At 31.8% G+C, this 22,135-nt stretch overlaps 6 protein-coding genes across 11 annotated transcripts; 3 read left to right on the forward strand and 3 right to left on the reverse strand.

Moving 5' to 3' along the window:
* Window positions 1–473: 473 nt before the first annotated feature.
* Window positions 474–3,388, forward strand: Tsen2 (tRNA splicing endonuclease subunit 2). 5 transcript variants are annotated; one of them, XM_035887355.2, is made up of 6 exons: window positions 474–502; window positions 1,383–1,578; window positions 1,747–1,993; window positions 2,078–2,716; window positions 2,803–2,963; window positions 3,097–3,388. In XM_035887355.2, exons 2-6 carry the CDS (start codon window positions 1,414–1,416, stop codon window positions 3,271–3,273), a joined length of 1,389 nt encoding a protein of 462 aa, XP_035743248.2. In that variant the 5' UTR covers window positions 474–502; window positions 1,383–1,413; the 3' UTR covers window positions 3,274–3,388. The 5 variants fall into 5 exon arrangements, with proteins under 5 accessions (XP_035743248.2, XP_035743249.2, XP_035743251.2 ...); XM_035887356.2 differs by lacking the exon at window positions 474–502 and adding an exon at window positions 616–738; XM_035887358.2 differs by lacking the exon at window positions 474–502 and adding an exon at window positions 840–1,260.
* Window positions 3,389–3,611: 223 nt separating this feature from the next.
* Window positions 3,612–4,465, reverse strand: LOC118451134 (COX assembly mitochondrial protein homolog). The gene is made up of 3 exons (XM_035887364.2): window positions 4,290–4,465; window positions 3,914–4,018; window positions 3,612–3,851 (listed from the first exon to the last, which is right to left on the reverse strand). Exons 1-3 carry the CDS (start codon window positions 4,336–4,338, stop codon window positions 3,655–3,657), a joined length of 351 nt encoding a protein of 116 aa, XP_035743257.1. The 5' UTR covers window positions 4,339–4,465; the 3' UTR covers window positions 3,612–3,654.
* Window positions 4,427–6,032, forward strand: Rpn11 (regulatory particle non-ATPase 11). The gene is made up of 6 exons (XM_035887362.2): window positions 4,427–4,566; window positions 4,728–4,834; window positions 4,915–5,064; window positions 5,137–5,400; window positions 5,464–5,730; window positions 5,815–6,032. Exons 2-6 carry the CDS (start codon window positions 4,739–4,741, stop codon window positions 5,974–5,976), a joined length of 939 nt encoding a protein of 312 aa, XP_035743255.1. The 5' UTR covers window positions 4,427–4,566; window positions 4,728–4,738; the 3' UTR covers window positions 5,977–6,032.
* A 138-nt stretch (window positions 6,033–6,170) lies between these two features.
* On the reverse strand, window positions 6,171–9,739 carry Nop60B (dyskerin pseudouridine synthase 1 Nop60B). Its single transcript, XM_035887402.2, has 8 exons — window positions 9,618–9,739; window positions 9,150–9,274; window positions 8,707–9,039; window positions 8,210–8,620; window positions 8,004–8,124; window positions 7,635–7,876; window positions 7,315–7,539; window positions 6,171–7,234 (listed from the first exon to the last, which is right to left on the reverse strand). Exons 1-8 carry the CDS (start codon window positions 9,628–9,630, stop codon window positions 7,157–7,159), a joined length of 1,548 nt encoding a protein of 515 aa, XP_035743295.1. The 5' UTR covers window positions 9,631–9,739; the 3' UTR covers window positions 6,171–7,156.
* Window positions 9,740–10,016: 277 nt separating this feature from the next.
* Cdc45 (cell division cycle protein 45) lies at window positions 10,017–13,055 on the forward strand. 2 transcript variants are annotated; one of them, XM_035887401.2, is made up of 9 exons: window positions 10,017–10,153; window positions 10,436–10,588; window positions 10,655–10,864; window positions 10,954–11,133; window positions 11,196–11,431; window positions 11,506–11,842; window positions 11,917–12,311; window positions 12,377–12,453; window positions 12,526–13,055. In XM_035887401.2, the coding sequence occupies exons 1-9, from the start codon at window positions 10,103–10,105 to the stop codon at window positions 12,588–12,590; spliced, it is 1,704 nt and encodes a 567-aa protein (XP_035743294.1). In that variant the 5' UTR covers window positions 10,017–10,102; the 3' UTR covers window positions 12,591–13,055. The 2 variants fall into 2 exon arrangements, with proteins under 2 accessions (XP_035743294.1, XP_085514654.1); XM_085658528.1 differs by lacking the exon at window positions 12,526–13,055 and having other exon boundaries at window positions 12,355–12,453.
* A 540-nt stretch (window positions 13,056–13,595) lies between these two features.
* On the reverse strand, window positions 13,596–21,841 carry LOC118451148 (nucleoredoxin). Its single transcript, XM_035887403.2, has 7 exons — window positions 21,142–21,841; window positions 15,491–15,760; window positions 15,124–15,224; window positions 14,843–15,038; window positions 14,654–14,744; window positions 14,430–14,566; window positions 13,596–14,358 (listed from the first exon to the last, which is right to left on the reverse strand). The coding sequence occupies exons 1-7, from the start codon at window positions 21,661–21,663 to the stop codon at window positions 14,131–14,133; spliced, it is 1,545 nt and encodes a 514-aa protein (XP_035743296.1). The 5' UTR covers window positions 21,664–21,841; the 3' UTR covers window positions 13,596–14,130.
* Between the last annotated feature and the right edge of the window lie 294 nt (window positions 21,842–22,135).

Here is a 22,135-nt window from a genome sequence, read left to right on the forward strand (position 1 = left end):
ATCCAAATGCAGCAACCTTTATTTAATGAGACCTGGTATTACTTATAAAATCTAATTGTAAATCATGTAATACAAGTACTACCGAGCGAATGACTATGTATTTCAAAATCTTTTCTTTTTTATCTCAACTGAATTTTAAAATACTTATATTATATATTATTAATCATACTTCAATAAGTAAATAGATGAAATAGAATTCTAAAATAATTTCTTAAAAGAACGTATAAAAAACATTAACTCTAATTAACGATTTTATTTTATATTTAAAGTAACGGGTTTATTTATTCTACTTTAATTCAATGCATATTTTTTATTGCTCCTTATGCTTCTTAATATTATCTAAATTCAATAAAACATAGAAAATAAAAAATGTTATATAATAATAGTTATGGATATATAATACAGAAGTAGCGTATATGAACGGATAAGCTTGTAGTCGAGATAATTTTTATTTATAGGTATTTATTATGTGAAATTCTCAAGTGGAGTCTTTCGGCACATGGTAAGGGCAGTGTTCTTATATTGCATTTGTAATTCATATTTTGTCCATACCTGTCGCTAAAGTCACATATGATACGAACAAAAAATGGTGAAAACAGACTTAATTAAAAATGATTGAGAATGGATTTAACAAAATAATTTTTAAAAATTCCTTAGATATGTTTAAGGTTATATTCTTGAGTTATAATCGAAAGTTAATAATAATTAATATAATGATAAACTGCAATGTTTATATTGGTAATTTTAACTACCAATAAATATATTATTACATGGAAACGAAAGAAAAGAGATAATTAAAAAACAGGGTTCTGTTATTATCGAACTCTTCTCGGTCAATAAAACAGGAATCTACTATTATCTAATTACTTTTAGAAAATTATAAGTATATTCAAAAAATTCAACATGGTTATGCTTTAACTCATTTAAAAAAGGCATATTATAGAAAGTACAAGTTAGGCATTCGCATAATGTTAGATATTTCAATTATTGAAGGCATACATCTATATTATATGACTTAGAATGTTAGTGTGACATCAAAATTGTTCATATGAAGTTATACATTGAACGTTTTGCTCTGAACAATGTATATATATATATGTTCATGAAAAATGGGCGCTCAGATATGAAGAGCTTATCGTGCATCATAAATGTTCCATACATCAGCCTCGATTTATTAGCAATGATTTTTATCCACGGAAAGCACATTATTATACGAGCGTGTCAAAACGAAAGAATTACACATTCTTTCTTATTGCCATTGTAATTTCATTGTGCAATGCGTGAATAACAAAACATATATAAAATATACATTATATTAACTTTATTATTAATTTATAATAGAGCAATTTTTAAATGTGTTGATCATCGATTATATTTTTTAGCATAAAAGTTAGAAAGTAATATACATACAATATGAATTTACGAGAACCAAAAAAGAAACAAAAGGCAAGAGTACAAAATAAATCTTCTCTACCAATTGCATTAAATGAAGCAGAATGGGTTGTTTATACAGCTTATCTTACAGACATTGGATCTTGCATTACTGATTCAGATGAAATTACAGCAGTACATTCCATGGTTAGTCATTATCTCTAAAAAGAAAATTTATTTTTAAGCTTATAAAATATATATATATATATTATATGTTATATTATATGTATATATATATGTTTCATGATATATTATTCGATCAATAATATATTTTGAAGTATAAAGACAATTTTTAATTTTCTTTTCTTTACTTAGGGATTTTTTGGTAAGGGTTCTTTATCACGAAGCTATCCATCATTTGGAAAAGCTCGATATGGAGCACCACCTCTTATTAGAAATAGGCAATGGGTTCGTCGACAAGAGTGGTTACAAGAAGTTAAATTACTTGACAATGAATTCTATAGAGATAATAGTCATAATGAAAACTCTATAAAATCTATGACAAATGATAATTGTGTTGATGATATATCAAGTCAATCTACAGATACAAAGAAAAGAGAAGGTATGCAAATTTTAAAATTAAGAAGTCATTAAAGAAAAGATAACTATTATATTATTTTACTTTATATTAATTCTTTTGATTTAGTAATAGAATCATTCAATAATGAAAAAAAACATGAACAACCAGATATCATGGAAATTGATATGAATATACCTAATATGTCAAAAAATAAAGACAGCAAACAAATAATCAATGATAATGAATTCTATGAAATAGTTCCTTGTTCTTCTGAAGAAGATGTATGTGTAATTATTAATAAACAATCTGAAAAAGACATTGACAAATCGGTTGTTAAAGAAAGTGATGAAAAAGATTTAGAAGATCAACATATAGATTTGAATAATCCAGGCAATCGTAATTCAGTAATAGCAAGTATGCATATTGAAAGAGGGAAAAATGATATACAAGGAAAGTTATTAATTCTGCCAGATAGTGATTCCGAAACAGAAAATTATCTAGAAAATATTAAACCAAGAATTGAATCTGAAAGCTTTCCAGTCAGGGAATCTCTACATATGACTTTTGAAGAAACCTTTTTCCTTATGTTTGGTTTAGGTTGTCTGCGACTAATTCATTTTGATAGTACTTTAATGGATATTAATAGTGCTTGGTTATATTTTTGCAAGGAAGATAAAAATTTTATACAAAAATATGTTGTATACCATTATTTTCGAAGTAAGGGTTGGGTAGTTAAACCAGGCCTTAAATATGGAGGAGACTTTTGTCAGTATTACTTTTTTTATGTAATTTAGGCAAATAACTTTATATATTCGATATTTTAAATCATATAAAAATTTTAATCATTTTAGTATTGTACAAACAAGGACCACCATTTTATCATGCCTCTTATATAGTAATAATAGATGTTGTGGATGCAGATTTATTGACCTTAATTCCCAGTAAATGTATTCGAAAGATGACCTGGAGTAACTTATTTGGATTAGATCGCTTAGCTGAAAGTGCTGCTAAGGTAATATATATATAAGTAATAAGTAAAAAAGTTTGAATACCTATAAAATTATTACTATGAACTTTAGATTATTATGTTATCAATAAGATTCATAATTGATTTCTCTATTGAGGAATACTAATTTTGTTAATAGGAAATATTATTTGCACAAGTTTTGTGGCCTTCATCAATATCTTTGAATTCTGGCCCTCCCAGTCCACATATGCTATCTGAATTCACAGTGAGAGAATTATTATGGAGGCGATGGAACCCAAAACAAAATCAAGATGTAATAATTGTAGAAGAAGAAGATGATGAAGATTCGTGTTAAAAGCAGTCAATATATAATTTATTTAAAAATATCTGATTACAAAAATAAAAATCTGTATTTCTATCATTTGTTTTTTATAAATTAAATATTACTTTATAGAGCTTATAATAAATACAATTTGAACAATATGTTTATACTTATGAATAAACTCGTTTAATACTTTTTATTAAGTTATAAAATATCTTTAAGTAAGTTAATGTATTGTTGACTGTAATAAGTACCAGTTTATAATTACACAGAAATATTTTTTATTTAAAATTTTATTTCTATATAATTACAAATAATTCAATATTATTTATATTACATTATTGAGACTAAACAATATTATTCAATATTATTTAGTCTCGAAGAATTACTAAAAAAATATTTGCTTAAGTTATATTAAGTTATATTTTCTGATTTTTTTGGTATATTTGTTTTTCTAAATTCAGTTCTTTCTTGAAGGTATATTTCCTCACATTCCTTCTGAAAATCTTTATTATAAAACCATTTTTCTAAGCATTCTTTTAATTTATTATTTTCTTGTCTACATTTGAATATCATCATAAAATTATTTTCTTTACAACATTTTGTGAATTCTGTAAAATACATATATTATATAATTAAGAATACTAAAAAATTTATTGAACTCAGATTTTACCTTCAACTTGTGCCAAACATTTCTCTTTTCTTGTTCTATCTCGTATTATTTGTGGTATGAGTACATCTATTTCAACCTTTCTTAAAGTATTATCATCAGGATCACCTATATAAATGTAATATTATTATGTTTAATAGCTTAAAAAATAAAACTTATTAAAAAAAATACAATGAAAAGAAAAATGTAAATTTGTTTAGATTTTTACAAGATAGAAAACATAATTTTCTTCTTGCCGTTTATTTGTAAAATTTATTAAGAATTAACCTATTACAAAGAAGAATTATTATACATGATACAGAGATAACCTCATATTTTTATTATAAAATATATATTAAAATAGAATAATATATGTGATAATTTCTATTATCACATCTACCTATTCCATACGGTCCTGTTCCATATTTCCGTGGAAGAATTCCTGACATCTTTCTTGTTTCGATTATTTAAATGTTCTCAGATTCGCTAAATATGAGTAAACTTTTAAGATAGTTCCTTCCAGTTCCGCCATTCTAAGTATTCAATACGCCGCGCTGGTGAGTGTGCACATTTGAGAGTTGTCAGTTTATAAGAAATGATTGGATTATACTTTCTTTTGTGCAGTTGAATATAAAACTATACATCAATTATTTATTAACGTGGACTTGAATTATTTGGTATGTAATACGCTAAAATATAATATATATATAGAAAGAAAAATTTATACAACCAAACTATTAGTTAACCTCTATTATACTGTATCAATGTAGCTTACAATTTAAGAAATATTTCTTATGTACTTATACAAGCTTTTTTTTATTTAATTTAAATGTTTAAGATAAAGAAAAAATGGATAGACTTCTACGACTTGGTGGTGGTTTACCAGCTCCATTGAATCAAGGACCTCCACCATCAGATGCACCTGTCGTTGATACTGCAGAACAAGTATTCTATTTACATTTTATTGTAATTTACTTCGTAATTTGTAATTCATTATTATCCTATAATTTATCATATATTTCAAGGTGTACATTTCATCACTGGCACTTTTAAAAATGCTAAAACATGGCCGAGCTGGAGTACCTATGGAAGTTATGGGTTTGATGTTAGGCGAATTTGTAGACGATTATACTGTACGTGTAATCGATGTTTTTGCCATGCCACAAACGGGAACGGTAATAATTAATGTATATTTATTTTTAACAATAGGTTTAGTTAAGTATTAAATATATTTTTTTAATATTTAGGGAGTCAGTGTAGAAGCGGTTGATCCAGTATTTCAAGCTAAAATGTTGGATATGCTTAAACAAACTGGTAGACCAGAAATGGTCGTAGGTTGGTACCATTCTCACCCAGGATTTGGTTGCTGGTTATCTGGAGTAGATATCAATACACAACAGTCATTTGAAGCACTTAGTGAAAGAGCTGTTGCTGTTGTCATTGATCCTATTCAATCAGTGAAAGGAAAAGTTGTTATTGATGCATTTAGATTAATCAATCCTAATATGATGGTAACTATCTCAAGAATAATAAAATTTTTATATAAATTTTACATAATTTTTATATCTTTATAGGTTCTAGGACAAGAACCTCGTCAAACTACATCAAATTTAGGCCATCTACAGAAACCTTCTGTCCAAGCCTTAATACATGGGTTAAACCGTCATTATTATAGCATTAGTATCAACTATCGTAAAAATGAATTAGAGCAAAAGATGTTATTAAATTTACATAAGAAGACTTGGATGGATGGTCTCACTCTTGCTGAATACTCTGAACATAGTAGACTTAACGAAAATATTGTTTCTGAAATGCTTGAACTTGCTAAAAATTATAATAAGGTATATTCTATTGTTGTTTTCTTAATACACAATTCTATTTAGGATATAAAATACTATTGTAATGTATTATTTCTAAACTTGCAGGCATTGGAAGATGAAGAAAAAATGACACCCGAGCAATTGGCTATAAAAAATGTCGGTAAACAAGATCCAAAACGTCATTTAGAGGAAAAAGTTGATACACTTATGGCTACAAATATTGTACAATGTTTGGGAGCTATGCTTGATACAGTTGTATTCAAATAACTATTTCTTAAAATACATATTGAAATATGATCTTTAAAATAAATTTTTTAAATGGAGATACAAGTATATTTTGTATTCCTATGATTTATAATACAATTTTAATGTAAAGATATTTTTACAATTAATCCATACTTCTTATATAATATTGTTTTTATAAACTATAATCAAAAATTATTTTTAAAAACATAATACAATTCCCCGCTAAACATACAAAGTCCTTATTTTTCGAAAATAAGGCATAACAAATACATATATATTGAAACGTGCACAAACTTTTGATTGGAGCAAAAATGATTCTCACATTATTGCTATTTTATTATCTCTATTTGAGTATACTTACTTCTCTATTTTTTCCAGATGTTATAATTCAAATCAGCAATATGCATATAAATTCTTCAGTTCTAGACAAAACAATATCATGGCATGGATAGTGTAACACAATAAAATTGAAGAATATGGTAGGAGTAAAAATTTGCTAAAGAAAAACAAAAAAGTACAGATAAGGAACTATTGACTTTGTAAGTCAATTTTGCACATCTCTGAACTAAAACGAAACTAAAATAATAAAATCAAATTGATAATTAGAGAGTTCTATTCAGTGTAAAAAATATTCAATCTACTATAGTTACTGAATTATATTAACCTTCAATGTAATAATTAGGTTAATTATAAAAATTGAAAAAATATGATACCTACAAATGTTTGTAGTAATTGTATTTTGTATGTATATACATGGAACAATTGCAGTAAAATACTAATTTTTTATAATCCTTTTTAAAGGACTGTTATAGTTACTCAATCAAACTATTTGTATATTACATCACAGAATATACATATCTTCAAATACATTAAAACATAGAGAATCTGATTCCGTATTATTAAACTTTGAATTGTATACAGTTGTTCGTTTCGTGAAAAAATTTATCTTACACGATAATATTCGTTTTTATAATTATACTCTTATTTAAAACTCAATGTCATCATAATCTGAATATCAAATTATTCTCATTAGTGTTTAAATGATGACATTTTTTAAATAAAATTGATAAAGACTAAAATGTTATAAAGATATCTTAATGGTATTTCTATACTGTTTGTAGGATTTTATGAATATTATTACAAAAGATTTCTTGGAATTTAAAAAAAAAAAAAAAAAAAAAAAAAAAAAAATTAAATTAAACTAGCTCGAAAGTGGAGTTTCTTGTTCTTTAGCCTTTTTCTTTTTCTTTTTTTTCTTTTCTTCTTTTACAGATACATCCTAAAATACAAATTTGATTTATTTATTAATAATTTCACTAATCAATTAAGAAACTATTTTGATAATGAATTCTTCCTTACCATAGTTTCACCTTCTTTCTCTTCAATTTTTACAGAATCTTCACTTTCTATACTTTGTTTTTCCTTTTCCTTTTTCTTTTTCTTTTTATCTTTTTTTTCTTTCTTTTTTTCTTTTGGTGAAGTTATTTCGTGATCTTCGGTTTCCTCTTTAACTATATCTTCAGTTACTGTACTTTCATATTTTCTTTTTTTACCAGCAACTTCTGTTACTCCATTATTTTCAGACTGCAAAATTATTTGAGTTATTAAATATTCGTCATATTTATATTACTTTTCAAATCACCATGGTAATATAGTATATTAGAAGTTGACCAAATTACCTTAACATCAACTGTAGTAGAATAATCAGCATAATTCTGTAACCAATCAGCAGGTGTATTTTCATTTGGTTTACCATGTTTATCTAATTTTCCTTCAATTATCATTCGTTTTTTTATCGATGCTTTAGGTCCCAAACCCCATCTCCTTGGATATGCATCTCTTTCCATGATAACACGTTTAATTTTAGCTGCTACACCATGATCACAAGCAGTCATTGTGGGCGATGTCATTAATGCTATACCTATATATCAATAACAAATTAAATATTAATTATGCTGAAACAATTGTTAATAATGATTGATTTACTTATAACACGAAGATATTATATTCTGTACGGCATTGCTATATTACTTTGAAACTAAATTTACCAAGTGCTATAGCTTCGCCTTTCGTTGTTACAATTACAATTTCTTGATTTAGTTCAATACCATCATCATACATCAGAATGCCTGGTAACATTATTTTGGCTCCATAACAAATTGCATTTACCTATTAATGTATTTTTTATAATAACATTAAAATATTTGTATTGTTTTTTTTTTTTTTTTGTTTTTTAGAAGTAATGAATACATACAGCACTGTCCTTGACAATTATCCTTTTATGATTTACAAGAAGTGCTTCCAATGGTTTTATTACTCTTCTTAAATAAGATTCATCTCCATGATTATCATATAACCATTGGGCATCAAGAATATCATGCATGGTCACCATATTATCTTTTTCAGATTGAATACCAGAACGACTTCTTCGTAAATCCTGCATTTGGCAACCAGTACCCAAGAAAAGCCCAAGATGAACACATATAGTCCTGATATATGTACCAGCTTCACAACTCATATGAAATACTCCCATATTGCGTTCTTCATCATAATCTAAAAACTTGCTATCATAGACAGTTCTAACACGCAATTGTCGTTTAACTGCAGATATAAGAGGAGGCCTTTGGAACAATGCACCACGTAATTTCTCTAATGCTTGATGTACCTATAATGATACGTATATATTGTAATTAATATATTTATAAAGATTACATAAGTATATGAATTTTTATAAATAAATAGTAAATTTACTTTTTGAACACTTTCAGGTGCTGAATGGAGTTTAAATACTCCCACATATTCTTTTCCTGCTGACTGTTGAGACTTTGCTAATCTTGTTGCTCTATCAATACATACAATCAAACAACCTGATACTTTAGGATCCAAGGTACCTGAATGTCCAGTCTTTTCTACTTTTAAAATTCTTTTTATCCAAGCTACAACCTCATGTGACGATGGATTGCAAGGCTTATCGAGATTAATACAACCTGATTTTATATATTCAGATAATGAGCGATGGAGTGGGGTAGAACCACTAGTTAAAGGAGTAAAATGTTTTGTTCGAGTAAACATTTTGTCAAAATTCTGTAATAAAGAAAATATTATTTACAGGTCAAACAAGAAAGTGTATATACCCAGCAATAATATAAAATAAAAACATCATAAAACAATTAGCCGAGAAGTTGAACACAAACCTTAAATAAAAGTGGCCAATCTTCACAATTTAATTTTACTTCTTCAGTGGATGGTTTAATTTCACATGCCATAATAGTTTGAATCTCTCCAAGAGATTTTTTTTTATCTTTTTTCTTAATTTTCTCTGTAATAGAAATGCCGATTTTAACCTCTTATACAATTTCAATCTACGTTTTCTACAACTTATAATTTTGCATATTGATGTTATGATAAATGATAGATGAAAGAAGTATATATAATAGTTACGATTTGATAACATATTTATTAATCTTTTTAAAACAAAAACATAAATTGAATCAATTGAACATCCGGAGAACACGTGTTTACTGAAACGTGGGTATATAAAAGGCGCGAGAAGTTGTTATTTATTGAACAATATAATGTTTAAAGAATGACACAAATAATGTAAACGAACAATAGAACTAGATTAAATACAATTCGAGTTCCAATTTAAGTATGGAAATTACCGTTTTCTGCCATTTTTATATGGATAATAAAGTAAATTAGTGGATTAAAGACAAACTGCAAATCACTCGCCGCATGCACGCAATCACATCGATGGACGCCATACGCACATGTCCGGAAAGTAAGCGATTGATATCGACATATAAGGTCGATATATTGATATATATCGATCGAATTCGATTTATATCGATACGCTATCATTAATAAAAAATTTGAAAATATCGAGCAAATTTGTACAATTATTAACTAAAAAAATTTTTATAAATACATAATATGTTTATTTGTAAATAATAAAAGAATAAAATATCGAATTTTTGTCATTTATCACAATTTTTACTAGAAATTTGAATAATCAATATATGTATTTCTGTTTTATTTATCACAGAGTACGCCACCGTCGATGTTGTTCCATTTCCGCGGTAAACTGTTAAGAGTTAAAGTAAGTTGAAATAAATAAAATATCACAGATGCCGGATATCAATGCAACATGTTCGTACCGAACTTAGAAAAAGAATTTTACAATGTAATACAAAGAGATGTAAGTTATAATGTTACTTTAGTAAATATGTAAAAAATAATGAATTAGCTTTTCCTTTTAGGTTAAATTATGATATTATTGTTCAGTTTATATTTTCGAATATTTAAAACAATATATACATATATAAGAAAATATGTCACTAGTAATGTTTAAGTAGAATGGAAGACAAAAAATTTTGCTTAATTTCCTTGATATTATATAATATTAAGGTCTAAATATTTTTATAAAATAAAATGTTAATACATTAAAATAAATTACTTATGTATTCTTCTTTTAATGCAGAGATGTTTATTATTAGTAAACTTTGACATAGATGCAATTTGTGCCTGTAGAATTTTACAACAATTATTTAAAAATGATAATATATTATATACGCTTGTACCTGTACAAGGTATACAAGATATGGTTCAGGCAATAGAAGAAAATTGTGAAGAGGTAAACATAATATTTTTATGTAATTTATTGACCTTTGCCAACAAAATAATACAATGTTTCTTACAGGTAAAAAATATTATTATGATAAATTGTGGTGGTACAATAGACCTAGTAGAACTCTTACAACCTCCAGAATCTATTTCATTTTTTATAATTGACAGTCATAGACCATATGATTTGTGTAACATATATTCAGAATATCAAATACGTATTCTTGGAAAACCAGATGCTGAGGATGACATTCCAGAATATAATGATGTGTTCAGGGATGATTCGGTAAATATAATTTATAAATAATATAATTTATTAATTAATTTATTTTTTTTAATTTGATATAATAATATAATCATATCCATTATTTTTAGTCAGAAGATGAAGATGCTTCAAATGATAATTCTGATGATGGTAACAGTGAACCCAGAGAGACAAAAAGACGTAGATTAAATGAAGAAGATTTAATAAAGAGACAAGAAAAAAGATTATGGGCTGAAAATAGAGCGACAATTCTTTTTAATTATTCACAATATAGCTATTATGGAAAATCTGTATGTATTATATTGAGAAAATACATAATGTAGATATAATATTTATTTTTTCCAATTTATAGAGTGCAGTACTTATTTTTGAAATGGCTTGGCATATGTCTAAAGATAATTTGGACATGCTATGGTGGGCTATTATTGGTTCAACAGAACAGGCCATTCTTAGCAAAGTAGAATCACAAACAAGCATACTCGAAGAAGGTACACTTCAAGCACATGTTTCAAGATTAACTCATAAACAGGGTATAAATACTGATAAACAACAAGAACAGAGTGTAGTTAGAATAACTTATGATAAAGAGTATCCTTTTGTGCTTATTATTTTAAGTTCAATAAAATAAAGTGCAGTAAGTATTTTTCTTATGGAATCTGTAGTCTTCGACTTGTACTTTATCGTCACTGGACTGTTGAAGCAAGTCTTAGACATTCAATACCAACTGCAGTATCGCTACGACTTTGGTCTATTAGAGGGGAACAACGTTTGAAAGAACTTTTGGCAGAAATGGGATTACCCTTAGCGCAATCACGACAACGTTTCACTGCTATGGATCTTACACTTAGACAGGAATTTAGGCAAATGGTAGAAAAATTAGCTGGAAAATACAATGTTGATAGAATTATTGGTACTAGTTTCACATTACAATATGGTTATCGATTTAAATATTGTGCGTCTGATATAGTTTATGCAATGCTAGCTTTAATGGAATCTACTGTGAGTAATTATAGTTTTTTTTTGTTTAAATTAAATTGAAAATTTAAGTATTTATCTATATTCATATTTTATAGACAAGAGAAAGATTACCACAGCATTGTTTCTTGGATGCATTGGATTGTTTATCACGCACAAAAAAGGAACTTTTAGAAAATGGTATAGAGAAAGCAAAACTTATGCTTAGCAACATTTTTAAGACTGCACAAATTATACTAGAAATGAAGCAAATTATAAATACTGGTTCATTTCTTTATATTGTTATTCCGGATGGTACTTTAGATAGTCGATTATTTGCTCATCCTCATCCATTAATCATGCTAGCTCAATTCATTTTGAAAGCATATGTACATTCATCTAAAAGTAGACGTGCACGTGAATGGCCTTTAGTTGCAACAGCTTCATTCAGTCCTGAAGAAGGTACATGTCTAATCATTGGCATTCCACCAATATGCGAAGATCAGCCACGCAGGTACTAAATATATTTTTCATAATTTTATTATTGAGAGTATAAGAGCAATATTTTATTTATTGTAGTCTGTTTGGGAAAGCGTTTGAACAAGCAGCTAAAAATACAAGTTCATATATCAATGCAGATTATTTTGATACAACAAGTAAGATCTATTTGATTAATATATATGCATTATTGTTTCATAATGTTTTATATTATTTTAATTTTTTTGCAGTAGTAAGACTGAAGGTCGAAGAGAGACCAAAATTTTTTGATGCTCTGGCAGCACTTCTTACTTGAAAATAAGATAAAAGTAATTGTTAATGTGTTATAAATCATGCGAATTTTAAAAAATATGACTATAAGATGCATTTAGTATAATTTATCTACTTCATGTAATACTACGGCATAATATTATTTTAACATTAAGAACATAAATAACTTTAAGATATTGTAATATATATGTACATTTGTACAGTTGTTAATCATGATGAGGACACATGTGTTTAGTGTGATTAGTATGAATGCGAACGAAATTTGTAGATCAAAAATTTTTATTGACTTAACATATAAAAACACAATATTATTGAGGTTGGAATCAGATTTTGTATGTTTATACAACATTATTTTTTTTAATATTATTGTAAAAGTAAAAATTAAAAAAGAAAATAGCACCGTAGATATTTATATTTATATAGAAAAAAGAATAAGGTGATTAATTAAAATACTTCTGTGTCTAACATCAATTTATTATTAACAAAAAACAATAGATAATAAAAGCTTGAACATATAAAATAATGCTTATGTCTTCTTCATAAGTATCAAAACTGAATTATTATAGAATGTTTTGAAAGTCTACAAATGTATGCCTATTTGGCGTTTATTAAGTAATACATATAGTTATATATTAACGTATCCCATGTGCGCGTGTGCACTTAAAAATACAATCCGCCTGTTTTATTTTTGGCTATTATACAATACATAGTCTTTTGGTTATTTCCATATAATTATAAGTGTGTGATTACAAACACAATTTTCACGCAAGGTCTTTCTTATGAAACGAGCTACTGCTACAGTATCACAGAGATGGATATAAACAGTGAAAAAGGGAAGAGAAAAATTTCCATTGTGGTTATATGATAATTGAACGTTCGTAGACTCGCATGCTCGTTCATATATAAACAAATTTTATCAAATAAAAAATTTTACATATATCAAAAATCAATTATAATGAACACACTGAAAGTTTTATCTTGAAAAAAAAAGGAAAAAAAAAAAAGAATTCTACAACTTATTGTGACTTTAATCATTGAAATATTGTAATTATTATATATAGCTGGCACAAGTAAATACGGAGAACATATAACAAGACATATATGTAATATATCTTGGATAAGCATGCATATTCTTGTAAGAATCTTTACATGTAAGGTATTAGAAAAATGATACTGGTGTAAGTGTTGTGTGATATCATACACGAATCGAATAATATTCGTTATTTTCTTTTCCATAAATCATCGTGTACAATTTTGATACAAGACAATAATTTGCTCCGGTTCAAGTATATAAATGAAGTTCTTTACATTTTTTAGGCACAAATAGGTAGAAGAGTCTGTTAAATGGGAATATTTTTAGACTTATAATTTCACAAAGTGTATATGCGTTTGTTTGCGCGCAGTTTTTGAAATTGATGCGATGAACGAGTGACTAGAACTTGTGCCAGCTTCGAATCCAAACTCGATATTATTAAGCTACGAGCTTATTGCTTGATTGGTAACCACATCGTTAATTAGACACTTTGACACCATTCACATTTTGGAATCAGTTTGAAGATCGTTTTTCAAGCTGAGACATTTTCATTTTTGGGAGCCTTGTGTACCGCCACTATCTTATTTTTTGGTAGTTTATCACTACGAAATCCATCGACGAATTGTTGTACAGAATCTACTGTAATTTCAGCACCGTCCTCCATTACCACATAAACTCCTCGTGGTATATCGATAGCCGTCAGAAGAGGTACTGCATCGTCCAAACCAACAAATTCACGAAGAATATCCGACGTTTCGCACTGTAAAATAAATCAAATAAGAAGAATTAGATGTATTAATTATATGTAAAACTTGATCACGTGATCCTTACATCTAGGGCTATATAAAATTGTAATATGCCATCGGGATCGTCATAATTGGGATCATAATCTGGACGATCTCTTCTATAGGCCTCAGCGGCAGGTAATAAAACACTTTCTGCGAATTGTATTTCGCAATCATCGCCCTCTGCAAATGAATGTATAATTTAATTTGTCTTATATTCTTTTTCGTTTAGACACATCATTATTTTATATTTAATTTTTGTTTACTTACCAACGAAAAGTATGATCGCTGGTGCATCGTGCAACGACGTCGCATATTTTTCCGTTAGAATATTGACCAATCGACTGGTCCATGGAAAGTTCTGCGATGTAAAAGTAAGTGAAAAAAAAAGATTAATAGAATCATATTAAAAAAAAAAATGAGTTGTCCAAAAAAAATCAAGATTTATTAGATTTTTACCAATCCTTCAGGATCTTCGAGTAACTCGGCTCTACCATCGAGAGTGATGATATTATCCCGTGGATCAAGAATAACCAAGGTGGGTATTGCTTGGACATCTAAAGCTCTAGCCAATTTTCGACGTCTTTCTTCTTGACTAAATGGTATCCTAAGCCAGGGCATTGTTTCTGTATAAGCATTGTAGGATTCCTCGCTCCTGGAATGAAACAAGATAAGTAATCATTTCAAATCCACGAAGAAATAATCGCAGGAAAGAAGGGATCTCAGAAAGATGATTTTACCTATCGGAACTCACGAAAATTACTTCGAAATCATGTCCTCTTTCTCGGATTCGCTGGTAAGTATCCACGAGCTGCGGTGTAAATGCTTTACAAGGAGGACACTGAAATGGAAATAAAAAATGTACGTATGTATCATTCGTTTTTTTTTTTTTTTTTTCTAAAAATAATCACCGATCATCATTCGATGATTTTAGTGATCATTAAAAACTTTCACATATGAATATACGTTTTATAATAATTAACTTTGCGTAGTAATTAGACTCAGTTCACATTTCTACACAAGAATAAAAATACACGGGATAAATAATTTCAATTTGAATTCATAATATTTGTCCTAAAATAACTGTATTTCTTTTCTGTTACTCACCCAATGTGCACTGAAATAAACACCTTTAAAACAATGTCGCAGTTCCTCGTGTAACATTGGTTCGTTGCTGTCGCGAGCACCACAAGACCGCAAAGGTCCATCTTCCAGGGCAGCTTTTGGATGCGGTGGTTTCCAAGGGAATTCGGCGCCAGTAGGATCGGCAATGGTTCGTTCGACGCCACCCCTTGTTACAACCGAACCATTTGATCCCTCGAGTAGAATCAACGTGGGCACTCCTGCCTTTATCCGATACCTTCTTGTCAGCCTGGTCTAGAAGAAACATTGCTGATCATTCATCTCGCACGAGTCTCTTTCTTCTTCGTTATAGTCTCAATGCTTTTCGATTAAATGATACAATCAACGTCTCCCTCTATTTTTATATTTGATGTCTATCATCATTATCGATTATCGATAAAACGATCAAATTGCAAAGATTAACGAAATAGACACATTTCATAGAATAGCATATTCAGACATCAAAAGTTCTTTAAAATCGGTCTATTCACTACGACGTATTTTATTCCGAAGAGTAATAAGAGCGAGTTTCTAAATTTAGAAAATTATCCGAAGAAAAATAATGATCGTATGAATGTCTTAAAGAAATCTCGAAGATGATACGACAGATGCATACGACGAAACGCGAAAAAAAAATGCATTGTTGTGTACAACTTGTCCTAATTCTCTCTCTTCCTCTCTCTTTATCTACAATATCTATCTATCTGTTTTATATTGTACTGCTTACGTAAAAACCAGGAAGAGTTGAAGAACACATAGAGATACGTTGAGATTCATCGACTGTGCAAGGCTTATTACGAATAAGCATCAAACAATGCACAAATCATAAAAGAAAAAAATAGAAAGAAAGACGGAGAAAGTTAGAGGAAATATTCGACTTTGTCTCATCCGTTGTCTTAAAAAAACGTAACAACCCCGAATGTACGTAGAGTAAAGGATGGCAACGAGTGCAGAAAAGAGGGTGCGGTGTCTGCCGACAATGAGTACTGTCTCTTCTGTCAGTTCGTATGATTATAGCCAGGATGAGAAGAAAAAGGAAAGGGCTCTTCTACGATGCTAGCGACGGATAAAACGCCAAAGGGTCTACGTACGCTTCGAGAAGATAACAGTACAGCAGTAACAGCAGCAGTAGCAGTAGTGACGGAATAAAGCTTCGTAAACGCGATTCAATCTGCAATATTAACAAGTTAAAGTACAGGCAAATCGATCGGAAGTCGCGTTTAATATTAACTAGCAGACTTCCTTCGAATTGATCCGAAGTTTCGGATAAAACTTTATTGGAAAGGGCATCAAAATTTGTTTAATTAAACAATTTAAATCTGATCTTTAAGCACATTATGCTTTGAAAAAGCGTCAAGAAAAAAAAAAAGAAAAAAAAAAAAAGAGAGAATGTAATCAGAGTATTTTCCTAATTTAATTACACAAAAGATTAGTGCTTCATTGTTGCTGATCTGTACGATAGAAACACTAAATATAACAGGGAGAAAAAGAGAGATAGAGGGAAAGCGAAAGAGAGAGTCACGAGGGAGAATCATCAGAGTCTCAGGGATCACTCTTACAACTATCGTCCTCTGGGATCTCTTCTTCCCTTTACGCTCTTTCGCGTACTTGGAAGGATATGCGAAATTTCCTAGGGCGATATGGGTGCAAGGAGAAGAAGGGTGTGTGCGAAAGAGAGAGAGAGAGAGAGAGAGAGAGAGAGAGAGAGAGAGAGAGAGAAAGAAAGAGGAAGAGAAACAGAGACAGAGAGATAGAGAACCGATATAAGGCGGCAAGAGGGTGAACTCGAGGCACCAAACGTGCGACGGCGTACGTTATCGCGACCCTCTCGTTCTCTCTCTCCCTCTCTCTCTCTCTCTCTCTTTCTCTCTCTCTCTCTTTCTCTCTCTCTCTCTCTCTGTCCCTCCAACACACTCACACCATGAAGGCATTACTTTTCTCTCTCCGCGTATATTTCCATAGCTGCTACTGCTACTGCTACTGCTGCTGCTCCACTCCGTTTGTCCGTACCGGAGTATATACGTGTACGAGTTGGTTTGCCGCCTCCGTCTCGGCCGGTCGATAACGTGTACGTCCTCCCTTGCTGTTGCTGCCGCGAGCTCGACGGTGCTATCGTTATTTCCCCCGACAGTGTGGATGTCCCCTACCACGTTCTCTCCTCGCTCACCCCTTCTCTTCTTCTCACCCTTTCTACCCCTCCAATTCTCTCTCTCTCTCTCTCTCTCTCTCTCTCTCTCTCTCTCTCTCTCTCTCTCTTTCACTCCAACACTCACGCGCCAAATAACTTCTCTTTTCCCCTCTCTCCTTCTCTTTCTCTCTCTTTTGCTCGTGCCATTTGTCACATCGCGACATCAGCAAGACACGATAGAGCAAGAGAGAGAAAGAAAAAGAGAGAGAGAGAGAGAGAGAGAGAGAAAGAAGCATAGTTAGAAGGGTGGGAAACGGATCACTGTTGACTCGTTCACGCTCGTTCAAATGTCTCCTTCGTGTATACAAGAATCGTGGTCGACCAACGATGACGACGACAAGGACGACGACGACGATGACGGCGATAGCGACGGCGACGACAACGGCAACGACAAAGACGATGACAATGGCAGTGACAACGACAACGACGACAGCGACAGCGACGATGGCAATGACGACGACGTCTCCGATGGACGACGTGGGCGGAGAAAAATTTAAACGACTGAACGATGCTCCTTTGATCGAGCTCTTCTTCGCTTTCTTCTCTTTCATTCTACCATCTTTCCTCAGACGGACATTCGACGTAATTCCAGCCACAATCGACTCTCCCTCTTTCTCTTTCTTTCTTTGCCTGTCTTTCTTATTCTCTTTTTCTATTTCGATCGATAACGATTATGAAAGTCGCGTTTAGCCGATGAAAGAAAAGGATAAAGGAACCGACGTGAAAAGGCATTCTCAATGACATATTCCCCAATAATGTTTAGTATAATGTTTGTGTACGTGGTATAGGCGATACTATAATGGTGCCTATTGGCTTCCAAATATACTTTGTTCTATTATATACTTTCATTTACTAATTATATCTAATGTATCTTCTAATAAAATTTTATTCTTCGTGTATTACACATTATCAAAATAATTTTGTTATATTAGGTTTTGATTCCTTTCCTATGAGTAATAGATGTTATAACATAGAAAAAGAAAAAGAAAAAGGAAAACCAAAGGAAGGAGAAGAAATTAAAAAAAAAAAGGGAATGACTTTGATAAGACATTGCCACAAAGTAATATTATTGATATATACGCGCGTCGGGCCCGAAAACGGTGTACTCCTCCTTTAGAAGTTCTTGCGCTTCGTGGCTTACGGGGGGGTCTCTCTCTTTGCGATCTAGCGATCTCGCGCGTACTCCACTTTTCCTTTGGCCACCAAAGCCGAGTAGGTCGCGTGTAATCTAGACGGAAACGTTGGTCTGAAAGAAGGGGATGGGAATGATGGTGGCAAAAGGGGTTGCAAAGAGTGAGTGAGAAACAGAGAAAGAGAGAAAATGCTTCGCTGGTAAAAACACAGAACTTGTGTGTGGGCAGCACTACCTCAAAGTCTATCTAAATCCAAACGGTCCTTTATCTTTTCTTTTTTTCCCCCTCAAGGCTTCAGTCGTTTACGTGGTAAAGAACCTGCACATACCGCCATTTCTCTCTCTCTCTCTTTCTCTCTCTCTATTTCTCTACATCTCGATTTCTTTCTTTATCTCGGCGGGCGAATGAGAAAGCTATTTGCGGAAGATATGGGTCGGCTACCCCGAATGGGAAAGACTGCCGTTGGCTGTTGCTGACTGCTGCTGTTGCTGCTGCTGCTGGCGCTGGCTGACTCTTTTTCTCAACGTTGATGCAAAGCAAACGTATATATGTACATATATATGTATCAATGTATGTATGTATGCATATACATATTCTCCCGGAACGTTTTACAGGGCCAAGAAGACTACGAGCCTAAGCAACGCGTGGGCTTATTACGTCGTTGAAGAAGCGAACGTCGTGCTAGGTGGCCCTACGACATTGCAAGCTAGTTTGATAGGGAGACTTGGATAAGCAGAAGAGGAAACGAGGGAGAATACTAATCGACGAGGACGCCCATATGAGATAAATTAAACCGTATCTCGCCTTATGTTTTCCGTTTTTCGTTTTCATTTTTGATTATGTCGTCCGTAAAAAAAAAAAATAAAAATAAAAAGTAAATCGGCGATGGTGAATGCAATTAGATTTATTAACAAAAAAATTCCCAAAGTTTTCTTCAAATTTGAAAGCTATCGAAGTCGATCATGTGTCGAGGTGGTTCATTGGTGAATGGTATAGAATTTGATCGATTTTATTTATAAACTATCAGAAAACTTCTTACTTATTCTCGGAAGGTCGCGATTGTAAATCCTAATAAAATATAAACATAAATTTCGATGAATAAACAAACCATTGAAATAAAGACAAAATTCGTGAGATTGATCGTGAAGATGTTTTTGCTCTCGAATCCTCTATATTTTGATTATTATTTTTCTTCCTCTTTTTTTCATTGTCTAGATAAAAGGAGTGCATAAAGATGAACACTCATTTCTATAATGAGAAAGAAAAAAGAAAGGAGATGTAGTCTCTCTCTCTCTCTCTCTCTCTCTCTCTCTCTCGTCCTCTTTTCGTTTCAATTGTCGAATCGCATCGCTTCGACTGATATCACTGGACGATGACGAAGACGAAGACAACGACGACGACGACGACGATGACGACAAGATATCGCTGTTGGCTTTATTTCTCGGTCTAATAATTTGAAATGGAGGAAAAAGTAGCGGAGTGGAGGAGACTACTTGACATTAATTGCGCGCGAACCATTACCGTTAACTTTCTTCGCGTTTTCGATCGAAGAAGCAGCATACATATGCATCGAGGTGAACCAATAGCCAGGCCTCGAGTGCTGCTTCATCAAACGATTTTTCCCAAAGGAAAAACTGTCTGGAATGATGAAGACAAAGAAAAGAAAGGAATAAAAAGGGAAACGGATAAATTGTTTTTGCCTCTTCTTAGAAGGAATATGTTTTTTCACAAAAAAGTGGAAGGATTCTAGCACTTCGTTCTTGAGTTTCGTGAAAGGTAGGAATAAAGAGAAAGAGAGAGAGAGAGAGAGAGAGAGAGAGAGAGACAGGGAAAGAGAGGAAGGTCGGCCTTTTTAGCAACCCTTCGACGATGATTTCGCGTGTGGCGTTCGTTGGGGAGACTTAATAAAACCGCTCCGAAAATACCCGTATCCTGTAGGCGGTTTCGCGGCAAGAGTGCGAGGAAAGTGAAAGAAAAAAAATAAAAAATAAAAAAAAAATAAAAAAAAGTAAAAAAATATAACTACTCGTATATACTTTGGCGTGCCCCACACACGAACGTTGTCGTGCGTGATCGTAACGTTCTTTCTCGATGAAACATATTTTGAGCAATCTAAAAAGATGAAAAGTCGACGACAATCTTGAAAGATTTCGACGATATAAGGAAAAATTTTAATGAAATATGAGATTTTATTTAAAAGGAACATATCATATTTTTATTCTCCTCTTACATTTCTTCCTATCTATTAGATCTCAAGATGTTAAAAATTATTTAAGGTGGAAGTAAGGAAATATTAAACAAAAAACTCTACTCACTTTCCTCTCGTAATCCCGATTAGGTACGGCCAACCACGGTAAATCCGTAACATGATTACGAAAGCTCTCCTCGAAGTCGAAAACGTCAGCCACGTTACTCCAAAGCACCACGTGTACGACCTCGAACTTTTTCCTCCTTTCCCTTCCCTTGTTCATATTCTCGGTCGACACACCGGCAGCAGAGGTAGCATCCGTTCCCGCGTGCACCGCGTTGACACTCGCATAAAGTTCGACCAGCTGACGGGTGAAATCGTCGCAGGTTGCACCGGGATTGATAAAACTGAAGTACACACCGATAACATCGCATGCGGTACCGCCGTCTTCATCGATGAGGGAACCGCTTGCGTCACATGGCTTCGTGTCCTGCGAATTAATCTGATTGCAACGGGTCAGTTGCTTGCCGAACAATCTATGTTGCCAACATATTGGCCGACCGTTATTAATCGACTTTTTTGCTAAGTCCAATGACGCCGAAGACGACTCGCTCGACATAAGCTGATCGCCAACGCACGCGGCCGCCATACCGCGCGCCTCTTACAATCCACGAACTATTCATTCACCCGGCGACTAAGCGCCGAAAGATTCCAGGATTTCAAGACCACCCGTAAATTATTCCTCGGACAATATCGACAAAAAATCAACTAAAAGATCTTCTATAGAACAAACGCGGAACGCTGCGGAACGCCGACTGATTCACGTTTCGTTGACTCGCGTTCGGCTCGGCGCGCTCTCCGACCGAACCCGAGATTATCCGAACGTCGCCAAATTTACCGCCCAATGCTCTTCGTCGTAACTCGGCGAAATTCGGTGAGCATAGTAGAAATTCTCGTCACTATGCGTCGCTGTAACCCGGCGTCTCTAATGCATTGATGGCTGATTTGCATTATTTTAAACAATTATGTATATTTTTATGTTTATCCAATAATCATTTTAGTTTATTTTTATCATTTATAAAATACTTTTATCTATATATGTGACTTTTATCACACATACA

The sequence above is a fragment of the Vespa mandarinia genome, chromosome 8, assembly GCF_050613455.1.
Source record: "Vespa mandarinia isolate Hongniang chromosome 8, ASM5061345v1, whole genome shotgun sequence".
Lineage (NCBI taxonomy): Eukaryota > Metazoa > Arthropoda > Insecta > Hymenoptera > Vespidae > Vespa > Vespa mandarinia.

Coding starts and splice junctions, on each gene's coding strand:
- Tsen2 (XM_035887355.2), top strand. CDS start 1,414: ATGAATTTACGAGAACCAAAAAAGAAACAAAAGGCAAGAGTACAAAAT. Junction 1,579..1,746: donor TTACAGCAGTACATTCCATG/GTTAGTCATTAT, acceptor TTCTTTACTTAG/GGATTTTTTGGTAAGGGTTC. Junction 2,717..2,802: donor TAAATATGGAGGAGACTTTT/GTCAGTATTACT, acceptor TAATCATTTTAG/TATTGTACAAACAAGGACCA.
- LOC118451134 (XM_035887364.2), bottom strand. CDS start 4,338: ATGTCAGGAATTCTTCCACGGAAATATGGAACAGGACCGTATGGAATA. Junction 4,019..4,289: donor AACAGGACCGTATGGAATAG/GTAGATGTGATA, acceptor ACATTTATATAG/GTGATCCTGATGATAATACT. Junction 3,852..3,913: donor ATGTTTGGCACAAGTTGAAG/GTAAAATCTGAG, acceptor TGTATTTTACAG/AATTCACAAAATGTTGTAAA.
- Rpn11 (XM_035887362.2), top strand. CDS start 4,739: ATGGATAGACTTCTACGACTTGGTGGTGGTTTACCAGCTCCATTGAAT. Junction 4,835..4,914: donor TCGTTGATACTGCAGAACAA/GTATTCTATTTA, acceptor ATATATTTCAAG/GTGTACATTTCATCACTGGC. Junction 5,401..5,463: donor TAATCAATCCTAATATGATG/GTAACTATCTCA, acceptor ATATCTTTATAG/GTTCTAGGACAAGAACCTCG.
- Nop60B (XM_035887402.2), bottom strand. Junction 8,621..8,706: donor CACCTGAAAGTGTTCAAAAA/GTAAATTTACTA, acceptor GTATCATTATAG/GTACATCAAGCATTAGAGAA. Junction 7,540..7,634: donor CTACTACAGTTGATGTTAAG/GTAATTTGGTCA, acceptor ATAATTTTGCAG/TCTGAAAATAATGGAGTAAC.
- Cdc45 (XM_035887401.2), top strand. CDS start 10,103: ATGTTCGTACCGAACTTAGAAAAAGAATTTTACAATGTAATACAAAGA. Junction 12,312..12,376: donor TGCGAAGATCAGCCACGCAG/GTACTAAATATA, acceptor TATTTATTGTAG/TCTGTTTGGGAAAGCGTTTG. Junction 12,454..12,525: donor AGATTATTTTGATACAACAA/GTAAGATCTATT, acceptor ATTTTTTTGCAG/TAGTAAGACTGAAGGTCGAA.
- LOC118451148 (XM_035887403.2), bottom strand. CDS start 21,663: ATGGCGGCCGCGTGCGTTGGCGATCAGCTTATGTCGAGCGAGTCGTCT. Junction 14,745..14,842: donor TCGAAGATCCTGAAGGATTG/GTAAAAATCTAA, acceptor TTTACATCGCAG/AACTTTCCATGGACCAGTCG. Junction 14,567..14,653: donor AGCGATCATACTTTTCGTTG/GTAAGTAAACAA, acceptor ATTCATTTGCAG/AGGGCGATGATTGCGAAATA.